The sequence below is a fragment of the Protomyctophum bolini genome, assembly GCF_963924005.1.
Source record: "Protomyctophum bolini genome assembly, chromosome: 8".
NCBI classification, from domain to species: Eukaryota; Metazoa; Chordata; class Actinopteri; order Myctophiformes; family Myctophidae; genus Protomyctophum; species Protomyctophum bolini.
In genome coordinates, this window is record NC_137869.1 from 6,757,031 (window position 1) to 6,769,898 (window position 12,868).

Below are 12,868 nucleotides of genomic sequence, written 5' to 3' on the forward strand. Positions count from 1 at the left end.
TCCTTAAAAAGGGCTGTTTAAATTAAGTTCTCAGAACTACAAGCGCATTGCGTTTGGTCTGTTTGAGGGAGCAAACAATTCAGAAGATTGAAGAGTTAGCTGGAAGAACTTTGGGATCTGTTCTGGTATAATTATAGTCATTTGGCACAATATATTTAGAGCCAAATGACTCAGCTAAGGTCATAACTTATCACTTTTAGGTTTAGTTTATTTGCATAAATTATAAAAACTGATTAAAGAGAGGAAAGAAATGAAGAAAAAAGACAGAGAAAGATGTCAAAAGATTAATCTTTAATTAGTCTAATTCATGTCAACTTCATTTTTGTTACAGTAGGTACAAATATCCTACCACTCTTAGTGGTTCCCTTTGTATGCGTTGTGAGACGTAACACAGTATAGAAAAGACGGCTTAAGATAGGAGTTGAAATCAATGTCCTTGGAGTCTTACATAAGTGTTACATAACGGCAGAGCTCAGACTACAGAAGATACCATCCAGAAGTGTACTCATTTCTTTGCCAAATGTGGCCGAGAGGAAAAATGCAAAAATAAAATCTGCTAAACTAACCAGACTGTGAAACAAACGTACGGAACACATTTGCAAGACGAGATTTGTGAGGTTTGCTGGCTGCCAGGAAACATATTTACATTTTTCAGTGCAACTGTTTTAGCTGAGAAAACTATTTTGAAAAGCAAATAGGAATCTGGGTCACACTGATGGCCTATTGTTAATCATGGCACCCTATCAAAGAGCTGAGTTTGGCTAAACAGATTACAAATCTTCCTGTCTTAGTAACCACCATACTGTAATTAATGGCTATTTCATCTCTATTCATACAATGTGCTTAAATGCCACCCACTCACTTCTTTTGTGTGTTGTGTGTGTGTGTGTTGTGTGTGTGTGTGTGTGTGTGTGTGCGCGTGTGTGCGTGCACATGACCTGCGTTTGTGTGTGTTAATGTTATTGTGCCTTAATCACCAACGAATAAAAATCATTGGTCTTTGTAAGCCAAAAACGACAATAAAGAGGACAGTCATCATGAGCCTGGCAGCTCTGCAATCACTAGTAGCACGCAGGGACAAATAAAAGTATCATTTAATGCATATTTAAAGCCTAAAAAGCTGCCTGAGAAAGCACCCTTTGGGGTCTATGCAATAATTAACTTTGCTTTGTACAGAATTAACCCATTTTGGGCGGGAACCCCTTTTGGTGTTGGCATCATGTCATGCTTTAGCTATTGAACAATAGCAGATCTACAAGCTCATAGCTTGTAGGTCTGCTGTTTTTGAAAAATCGTGAAAATGTGCCTCAAATCTTTGAATATATATTCTTTCAGAGTTTCAGTTTTAGTTTAACTAAAATCTTTGCTTCTGGGGAGGTCCCTGGAACAACATATTTTCAGATGGGGCTCGGTGGCATATTACATATAATTTTCGGGGTCCTTGACATGAAATATTGAGAACCACTGATATAGAAACATGAGGTTTTTCAGAAAAAAAATACATTTTAAAAAGACATTTTTTTTTAAAATTTCGACGTCAGGCCTAAATGAATTAAGGGATGCATACCTCCCGTCAGGCTCCTCCTACGGGACAAGGGATTCGATTAAAGTAAAGCTCACTGGAGGTGTCATGGGGTGTCGTGTTGCCCTGCTGCCTTCAGCTCTGAGAAACGTCAACGCTATATTTGAAGGAACAAACAAGGGAAATTCAGCAGAATATAGAAAGTTATCTGGAAACATGACTTGTTTGCAGTATAGGTCCTCCTCCTCCTCACCCCTGTGCTCATCAGCATCACCGTAGCTCTGCTGCGTTTGCACTTCCCTTTAGAGTTCGCCCGAGGCAGAGTTTTGCTCTGAAATCAAGTTGTTATAAAAAAAAAACCTGATTCGAATTTCAATTTCACAAACTGTACTGTATGAGCAAACGGATACATTGAAAACATAGAAACTGTGTGATAGGGAAACATTTAACCCATTCTGACCTGAGATCAGATTCTAAAAATGTCTTCTACATCCTGACAGTTTTCTGAAAAATCTATGTTTCTATGTCAGTCGTTCTTCGATTTAAAAAATAATAATAGCAGACCTACAAGCTTGTACCGCGCCACTCGGTGGCGCGCTATGAGCTTGTAGATCTGCTATTTTTCAATAGCTAAAGCATAACGTAATGCTAACACCAAAAGGGTATAAATATTAACGTCAATGTATGAAAAGGTTATTTAGTTCTAATTATACAACGAACAAGCAAACAAATATAATATGGAGATAAACTTTTAGAGTCCGCCCGAGGCAGATTATTGCTCTGAAATCAAGTACTGTATGAAACCATAGAAACTGTGCGATAGCGAAACATTTAAAGTATAAATATTAACTTCAATGTATGAAAAGGTTATTTAGATTTAGTTATACAACGAACAAGCAAACAAATATAATATGCAGAAAAACCTTTAGAGTCCGCCCGAGGTCAATCAAAACCTGATTCGAATTTCAATTTCACAAACATACTGTATGTATACAACGAGCAAGCAAACAAATATAATATGCAGAAAAACCTTTAGAGTCCGCCCGAGGTCAATCAAAACCTGATTCGAATTTCAATTTCACAAACATACTGTATGTATACAACGAGCAAGCAAACAAATATAATATGCAGATAAACTTAACTTTATTTTATTTACCGGTAACTACTTACACCCTATTCAAATATCTTTAAAAAATTTAAAAACATAACAAATCGGAACACATCAGCTTACAGACGCCGATCAGTCAAATCAGCCAAAACAATATATTGGTCTGGTTCTGCTTCATTTGATACATACATACTGTAGAAGTGTAGATGCGTGCTCGTTTCATAACAGGAGATTCACATCATGTGAGAATGCGGCAAACATTTCCACGGTGTGATCTGAAATGAGCCACAATGAAAGTTGGAATCAAATCTAACAATATTGTCATGCTGATTTCTCATTACTGTATGGAGCTGTCGACTCCCAAAGGAATGTGAAATGTGCGTTAAATGGGGAGAAATGTGCTTTAAATGATCAGTCATTTGAAGATAACGTTCTTCAGAGACGCTTGGCAGGGAGCCTCTGCTCCGCGTATTGCTGTACTGTAGAGTATTGCTGTACTGTAGTATTCTGCATAGGTTTGTGTTAGCCTAGGCCTGTATTTCTTTTTTTTTTAATGTTTTTTTTTTGTTGTGGCTTTCGCCCTTTATTTTAATTTTTTTATGTAGGGACAGACAGTAGGCTGACAGGAAAGGGGGAGAGAGATTTGGGGGTGACATGCAGTAAAGGCCGTCTGGATCGGGAGTCGAACCCGCGGCACACTGCCAGACTGGATTACCAGCCAAGGTGCCTGGACCGCTCAGCCACGGCCCAGGCCACGCCTTGTATTCGGCATAGATTTGTGTTAGCCTATAGGCCCGTCTTTCTATCTTTAGATCATTGACAATGGAGCTGGTTAGTGGATTTGCTCTTGTCACCTATTACTACCTTTACACAACAAAATCCTTAGTTAGTGACTGTTACGTCTTGGGTTGTTCGAAATAAATTGACCAGGAATGTGCATGGAAATGTTAACTAGCCCCATTGTATGTCTTTTGACCACTGAAGCCCTACTTTATACAAAATTGTGATTTTTTTTCTCACATCTCTAGAATGTGTTTGACTTGTGCATTTTCCTCTTTTTGAGTGGTTTTTTGCACCACTCAGTTCACACGGGTGTGATTTTTCCCCCCCAACCATGTTCTGGTCTTTACACACTGGTGTAAACAGTACGTTGTTGGAGTATATTTTGCAACGAGCTGTTCAAATAGTGATGCCTCATTTATTTACACAGGTTGATGCTTTTATTCGCAGTGAAAGTTTTATCTTGTTCCAGATAAAAGTTGTGGTGCTTTATCATCGTCTCTTGTCACGGTCTGTCTGTCTGTCTGTCTGTCTGTCTGTCTGTCTGTCTGTCTGTCTGTCTGTCTGTCTGTCTGTCTGTCTGTCTGTCTGTCTGTCTGTCTGTCTCAATACAGACCGTACTGTCTCCAAGCTGGCCACGCCCACATTACATTCCACCACTACAGTCCAAGTGGTGGAAAGTAACTAAGTACATTTATTTTTGAAGTATTTGTACTTTACTTGAGTATGTTAACATTTTCAGTACTTTTACTTCTATTCCACTACATTTCAGAGGCAAATATTGTACTTTTACAATTATTTGACATCTTTTTTTTCCTATCGATACTTAAAAAAAAAAAAAAAAATCACACCTGTGTGAACTTAAGTGATGGGCTCTCTTATATCATCACATATGTACATCATCTCATTCTGGGCTGGCCAATCACAATTTGCGTCTTCACTTTTGTCTTCATGCCTCAAAGCTGGACATATAGGAGGGGCTAGCGCCCCTCAAAAATGCCAGTTACTTTTTCCACCACTGTACTTACAGTACACCATTTACCTGTCTGTCTCCAGCTGCCTCATCAGCCTAACGTAACCTCCTCACGTAAGACTTCCCACCTCGGAGGAAAGCCTTGTCTGTGTTTCTAAATCCCGTCCAGACAGGATGGTAGTATAAATAAATAAATAAATCCTGTTTGTGGTTTACAGCTTTTTTTTGGCGTCGCTTTGTTTTGGTTCATAAACCCGAAAAGGCTACATCAGCCCGACAGTTCCCTTCTCCCCAATCAAGACACTACCTACAAAACTGGTAGTGTTTATTCCTGATCTCCCTTCGTATTTTTCAGTGTTTTTTTTCCTTATTGACTTTATTTCTCAGATTGGATTTCGACCTTCTGTCTGTTTTTTTGGACTTTGTTATTTCTGCCTGTCTGCCCCTTTTAGATGTGTTTACCTGTTTTGGACTGCTTTAATGGTTTTGACCTCTGACGCTGCTGAGCATTGATGTAAGCCTTTCCCCTTGTTTGGTCGCTATTAAACTTGTGGACCTTACTCTGCCTGTGTTGCCTCACCTGCATTCGGGTTCCATTCTGTGTTTTTGTACTCCTAAAAACAATGTCTGTGTTTATTGCCCATAAGTCAGACGGGTTAAGAGGTTTGGGTTAGCCCAGAATGAGAATCAGCTTTTTTTGTCTCTATAATTTTTATCCCACGGTTTTGCAAGTGTCAATTATTATCTAATGTAATCCTGGGCGCTACACTTCATCTGCCAACAGGGGACTGACCTCATGCCTCCTTCTATGCATGAGGAGTCCAAGCTGCTTCTTTTCACCTGACAGGGGAGAGTCTCCCCAGCCAGATGTAGTGGGTGGAAGGAACATGTTATTTCCGACCAGTTCCTTTCCCCCCCATCAGGCAGGCTGGCCAGAGGGAGGTAGTTTAGAGACCAGGATTACTGCATGTTTTTATGAGGGTACCTACCCTAGGGGACACAGGGAGAACATACAAACTCCACACAGAAAGGCCCTTTCGCCAACCCCGCCTTGGGTGTGAGGAGAGAACACGCCCCAGCGCGAATCGGACCTTCTAGCTGCCACCGTGCCAGCTTTTATTAGCACAGGTTTACAGTTGTAAAGAAGCGGGTGAAATTTGTATATTTCAAGCGGCCAGATTAGTTTTAAGCTTCTGTTATTTCCAATGTTGTCCATTGTGACGACAAACGTTTTATGACACTGTCATCAGGGTTAGTGCATCTGCGAGGTAAAGCCAGCAGCGACCACGGCCGGGCCGTTGTCCTCTACTCGCATACTCTGACGGGCATTTCCTTGGCACGGGTTGTACAGAGCTTTGTTTTGGATGCCAAACTGATTTCCTCTGAGGCTTTATTGCCTAAGCTGGCGGTCTGGATGGGATGTTGACAATAGGTTAACCCATTTTGGGCGGGAGGGTGTTAGCATTGTTATGCTTTAGATCTGCTATTTAAAAATAGCAGATCTACAAGCTCATAGCGCACAAGCTTGTAGGTCTGATATTTTAAGAAGAAGAAGAACGACTGACATAGAAACATGGCTTTTTCAGAAAACTGTCATGATGCAGAAGACATTTTTAGAATCTAATCTCAGGTCAAAAGGGGTTAACAGTAGTTTGATGGCCCATTTTCTGTGGCCATTACTTCCACAGTTTGTGGCACTCAGAGACATGATTTCATCAACGCAGCGAGACGGCAGGGATGATGAGAGCAGAACAACTGCTTGGCGCTGACCACAGCTTTCATGGCGTCGTTTTTCAAATCCTCGTCGTATTGACTTTTCATCAGAACAGAGTTGGCCTCAAAACGGGTTTTCTTCAAACGTACATTGGTGTACAAATCTAGCAAACTGCTGCTCGAGTAACACATTATCATATGATTACATAAACACTCAGTCACTGCCATCACGTATTAAGTTCTACGAGGGGCTGCCATCCATACCCAGTACATTCAACTTGGGCTAGCTTTGTGTACATTTTTAGCAGGCTTGCAAATGACTCAAAATATGTGGAAATCAGCAGTGTTGGGCAATGTTACTTAGGGGAGTAATATGTTTACTCTACTTATTGCTCCTTAGAAAAAGTAATAATATTACATTTCTTATTACTTGGAATCAAGAGTAATATAGTTACATATTACTTTTCAACCTGGCCCCTTCCACCCGCAAGAGAACACAATCTGTTTAGCCAGCTCCTTTTACAACTTAAGAATAAGAAGTCTCCAATCAGCCAAACTGAATATTTGCATGATGTAAAACTAAAATAGTCAACAGTCTCTCATCAGTATTTTTCTGCTGCATATTCCACATTTGGAATTCAACATCTTTGTGTTTCTTGTCTTTAAACAGATGCTTCAACACGCAAAGTTTACCACGGAAGGACATTAATATACTTAGCATCTTTGACGGACAGGAATGAAAAATAATACAGAAACATTTCTCTGTCATGTCTGTCTGTCTCTGTTGTTTTTTGGAAGTGAAGCAAGTTTGACTGACGGTCGCATATAACACTATTAATGTGCCCTATGACTCAAATTAGAATAGACAACTCCTTATCTTTGCACATGGTAATTATATATATTTTTTTTATCCCAAACCATTTATTTTCACCAGTGTCAATTATCTAATGTAATCCTGGGCTCTATACTTCCTCTGCCAAACTGGGGAGGCAGCGGACTGACCTCATGCTTATGAGGAGTCCAAGCTGCTTCTTTTCACCTGACAGGGGGGAGTTTTCCCGGGTGGACGTAGCGCGTGGAAGGAACACGTTATTCCAACCAGTTCCTTTCTCCTCCATCAGGCTCCCCGGCTGGCCAGGGGGACGTAGTTTTAGAGGTTTTTTTTGTGAGGGTATCTACCCTAAAGGACACGGGGAGAACATGCAAACTCCACACAGAAAGGCCTTTTCGCCAACCCCGCCTCGGGTATGAGCACTGATGACACGGGGGAGAGAACACACCCCTTATGCAGCTCCCACAGCGTCCCCAGGGGGAACCGAACCCAGGACCTTCTATAGCTGTGAGGCGACAGCACTACCGACTGTGCCACTGTGCCCCCAATCTCTGCACATGTTGAAGTTTGGCAGAGCGTCCCTAAAGTTAACTGAAATTATGCTCCTGAGTATTGTATTGTACAGTAGGAGGGGATTCCAGTGCAAACAGAGAAGTCCAGCACGACTGCACATTTGTGCCTTAAGATAATCTGCCCCAGCACATGTACATGCATGCGCATACTTACACAGTAAAAATCCTCAGTGTTCATTTTAACACGGAGCGTGTACAAATGTAACCAAACGGATCCGTTGGGGGGTCTATTTGGTCGCAAATGTGTATACATTAACTTTGAGGATTGTACTGTACTGTGTGCCCTGGCTGGCACACGTGCACTATAGGACTAGCTCTACATAGCGACATTGACTGTATTCCTGGAACCTGCCCTTGATTCAACATTCAAAATAGGACACTTTTACTTTTGTTAATCACAGGACACAGGCATCCACGTACACACACACACACACACACACACACACACGCATTCTACCTCCCATGTAACCGTGAATACAATGGTGACATTTGTTATGCCAAGCTAGTTAGCAATTAATCTCAGAGGGACTGCACATGCACAATAACAAAAAAGGCGAAGAAAAAGACAAAGGAATTTAAATTTGAAACTAATCATAGTGGAGGGCCTTTGATTGTAATCAGCGTGCCTTTAGTTTTTTTCCCCTGTCGTTTTACCTGGAGATGTGTTTTCCTGTTTTATTCAGCAGATCAATTTCCTCTGGAGGCATATTTATTTTAAGTAAGCAGCAATAAGGCATTGCATTTCAGTGACTGCACTTCCTTTAGTTGACAAGGTGAATAGTTGTGGTCTGGTAGATCCATGAAGCATGGCGCTGGCCATGCCGAGGGGAAGTTGTTTGGTTTTCTGATCTCCCACAAGGCTACACTACAGCCACAGCCATACAAAGAAACGCATGCCTGTTCCCTGACTTCCCTCACCCTGCGTGGTTTGTTTAATTTCTCCATGCAACCTCACATTAGTTATGAGTACTCCATAAGGAGCTTTTCACTACATTCTGAATGTCTTGCTTTGAGACATCATTAAGCCCATAAACATAAACCTACTGTATGCTATACAGTAAAATGTGGGGGTGTACACTACAGTACTTGTACATCAAGGTGCCTCACGCTACAGAAACAGGAGATAGGCTCCTGCCCTATGGGCCTCATGGCTCGGCAAGGCTACTTACTTTACTTACACAGTAAAATCCTTATTGATCTGCAATTCTTCGTGAAAGCCTTCCACATTAAGAATGCTGGGTTTTAAGTGGTTAAGTTAACACTGGGATTGTTTCTTCCATTCTTGTGTTCTTGACCTGCCTGTTGGTGTTCCAGTGTATATATTTGAGAATAGTTCAGCTGTGCCTTTTGGCTCTGTGGCAGTATGCCGTTCCTTAGTGGTAAATGAGCACGCAAACAAGGATAACTTAGAGTCTTAGGCCATTGTTTACTTGGATTATTTACTCAATACAGCTTTGGATCTTCATGCATCTTGAGACTAAGATGTATGTATGGTGGTGTGAAGCTGGGGCCTTCTGGCGCTTTAGTTCTAATCCTGAGAGAAGATGGGGAAAATAAGAAAGTGTATATATCTTGCTGCTGCTTGCTGTCGTTTCATCAATTCACCTAGTATTACATCAAGTACTATCCCCACGTATCATTTAACTTAAGGTACCTTTACTTTATTGATTATTAAATATCTATAGGCCTACCCCACTACATCAGAGACATTTACCCCTCTATTTAAGAGCTTTAGTTACTAATTACTTTGCAGATTTAGACTATTATACAGAATATGCATTAAGTTGTAAATGATGATTAGGGTTAAGATACCCAGCAGCACATATAAAGTAATTAAAACCAGCCCCATCTTTATCAGCTGCAACGTTAAAGTGTCCAATTATGAATGTTATTGTGAAATGGAACTACTCATGTATAATGACTTGAGTACTTTTACATGTGGTACTGTAAGTATATGTTATACGTAAAACAGTGAATACAGGACTTTTACTAGATAATAGTTCTTCCGCCACTGCAATTCATCACAAGTTCAGCCCGTGCTCGATGGTGTTGAGTTCAGTGTTGTTTTTGGCAGCAAATTTCTATTTTTGTTTTAGTCGTTTTCACTTAGTTTTAGTCACATTTTTGTCACCTGGAATGTTCTAGTGTTTAGTCTAGTTTTAGTCGACTAAATGTCATACTATTTTAGTAGACTAAATCTACAGTTGATTTAGTCGACTAAAATGTGTTTTGACAGGCCTTGATGTCGTTGTAATGACATATTTTACACTTTGGTTGCATGCTGAAAGATTCTGCTATTTTCAGCATGCAACCTAGCATAAAACTGGATCTCTTGTCCACTAGTCCCTTCCTAACATTTAGTCTAGTTTTTATTTGTTATATAGTATATTTAGTCTTAGTTTTAGTCATCATAGATTCTTTTTTTTCTTTTTAGTTTTAGTCAGTGAAAAAAGGTAGTCGACGAACATTTTTCGTCTTAGTTTTAGTCGACGAAAACAACACTGGTTGAGTTGCACACAAACCTAGTCCACTTATCAGCGGTTCATGTCCTCAGAGCTAACTGGTGTCTCTCCCATCCCGTCCCGTCCCCCTGTACAGGTGCTACCTGCTGGATGGGATCTCTAAGGGCGCCTGGCTGAACCGCTCCAGCATCATATTCGCGGGGAACGACAAGTGGTCGGTGGACCCGCGGGTGTCCATCGTGTCCAGCGTGGGGGACAAGCACGAGTACAGCCTGCAGATACAGAAGGTGGATGTAACGGACGACGGCCAGTACACCTGCTCCATCCAGAGCGAGAGGAACCCGCGGCCGAAGCTCCTCAACCTCATCGTCAAAGGTGAGCCGCTGCTGTCTTTATTGCGTGCGTGCGTGCGTGTGTATCTGTCAATCAGCACTTGCCGATGGGTGTGTGTGTGTGTGTACTGTACGTGCATGCTTGGGATTCATGGCACGTGCTGGGTGTCATACCCTCCTCCGTGTGAGCACAACCATTAAAGCAGAGCTGCCTGGAGGTACATTTAGTTCCCCTGTTTTTTTTTTTTTTTTGTCTGTCTGTTTTATCAATTTCGTCTCTGCACCTGGCAACCTGCGACTGTTGTTGGCCATTCAGTTTGCCACATAAAAGGTTCTGAACAATAACAACGCCATACTTTGGTGTAATTTTGTAGTACTGTCCCCGGCTTACATGGATCTATTCTGCAGCTCTCGGTCCTCCTCCTTGGCTCCTTCTAAGGTGTAGTTCTTCCCCTGAACATCTTGTTTGTTCACTATTATACATGGATCATGTACAGTACGTAGCCCATACAGTAACATATGGTCTGTGACGAACGATATACTTCCATTGCCTGGGTAGCTAATCATGGTCACAGGTGTATCCAGCACCATCTGTCCTACAAAATAAATTCATTCACTTTCATCATTTCACTTTGAGGTGATTTTTGGTCCTAGTATTTGGTCAACATAATATATTATTATATTTACTTTAAATCTCTTAATCACTTGAAAGCCCTGAAAGTGCCATTGACACACTTTGTGAGTTCCGCCTGTTCACATTGTCTGTTTAATTCTAAATGTTTTTCTTTTGTGGCTTTCGCCTTTATTTTATATTTTTTATGGAAGGACAGACAGTAGGCTGACAGGAAATGGGGAGAGAGATGGGGGGGGGGGGGGTGACATGCAGTAAAGGCCGTCGGGATCGGGAGTCGAACCCGCGGCACACTGCCAGACTGGATTACCAGCCGAGGTGCCTGGACCACTGAGCCATGGCCCAGGCCTGTCTGTTTAATTTTAGCACAGACTTGTGTAGCTATAGAACAAATGAAAACAAACATAGTTGTACAGAATCTCCTCTCCACACTCTGACTGGGTGTGGGTGGAGCTTGAATCAGACCAGATGACAGTTCACTTAGTGATGGGTGTGGCCCAATTTGGCACACCTGGCGTGGTCCTAATGTGTAGGCCAGGTGGAATGCTCACTGCAAACATTTGTGTGAGAAGAGGAGACTGCACCTCCAGAACTGTGTCCACCTTAGGATGCAGTTCAGCCTCAGTTTGACGGCCGCTAATTGTTTAATCCAGTGTTCCACCGCGCGGCAAACGCTACACCCGACATTTGTTTAATGCGTTTAATTCGCCGTTTTAAAATAATTAAAAAGAAACAGTGGATTTATCCGGGACCTGATGACGAGGCCGTCGCGTTATGATGACGACGAAACCGGGAATCAAGTCATCATCTGGGCTGCTAGGGCTTCTGGGAAATTGAGCTCAATGTAAGTGGACGGGGGGGGGGGGTTTGTTTGGACTACAATGCCTCATGGAGGGGGATCCTGTAGCGCATTGTAATGGTACCGCTGGTGCTGATGATCAAAACATGCCGACGGACCATTTCTCGCCGGATTTTCGTCGCTAAAAGCTGCAAATACTTCAGATAAGCTTTAAAGGTAATAAAACAATCTCGGCAGCGTAGAATATTTGATTAAATAGCGGGTAGCGCGTTTTATGGAGTCAAACTGTTAAGTAAGTTTTGTTCCTCATCATTCATCACCATCATCATTCATGCCACCACCTGTCAAATAAACCAAATAAATCATGTTAAGCATTTTATCCATCAGGTCCACTGGTTTTAATAGTGTGATGCCTGAATATAATACCACCCAGAAAATAGAGTCAGCATTTAGTATAAATGTTTAAAGTTTAAAATGAAACGAGACTAGTAGTTTTCTGCATTGCTCGTCCAACGCAGGCTATACCTTTCTGCGTTGCGCCAACTTATTTCGGATTTGTTGCAAATAGAACCGAGCTCTGAAAGACGCATCAACAGCTTGTTGAAGCAATGGTTGTTTGATGACGCTTTCAGCGTGGCCCTGACGGCTGACACCCTGAAAGCACACAAGTTAAAAATAAACTTGTGTTTGTGGAACCGTCAACAAGTGCAAACGGACAATACAAATGAATTGTGAGGACCAAACGTCCCCACGTGTATACTAGTAGAGTTTGAATAAATAGACGCTGACGTGTCACGTCATTTTGGATCATGTCGCGCGCCAAAGCTCCAAAATAGATCCGAGCTCTGAAGGACACATCAACAGCTTTTACATTTTTATCACACCCACTTAAGGCCTCCAATGAGGCTGCAGCCATTTATTGTAAACAAGTGTGTTTTGACACTTTATGTGCGCCAGGGCCACCCGAGCCTTCAAGGCTCAAGCCCTATATACATTTCTCATATGAAATAGAGAAAATAGCAGATCTGCAAGGTCGCAACGTGATGCGCCGTGCATGAGTATATCGGCTCTTTTTTTATGTTTTGGAAATGCCTATATTGATATGCACACAACAAGGACGGCAGGTTGAATGTGGTCTGCCTTG

General features: G+C 41.7%; 1 protein-coding gene across 5 annotated transcripts in view; it reads left to right on the forward strand.

The window, feature by feature from the left end:
• The window catches only part of negr1 (neuronal growth regulator 1), a 217,819-nt gene that overhangs the window by 59,284 nt on the left and 145,667 nt on the right, over nt 1–12,868 (forward strand). For all 5 annotated transcript variants that reach the window (XM_080770965.1, XM_080770967.1, XM_080770964.1 and 2 more), the window contains exon 2: nt 10,099–10,337. In XM_080770965.1, coding sequence (XP_080627091.1) covers nt 10,099–10,337 — 239 coding nt within the window. The remainder of the gene's footprint in view (nt 1–10,098; nt 10,338–12,868) is intronic.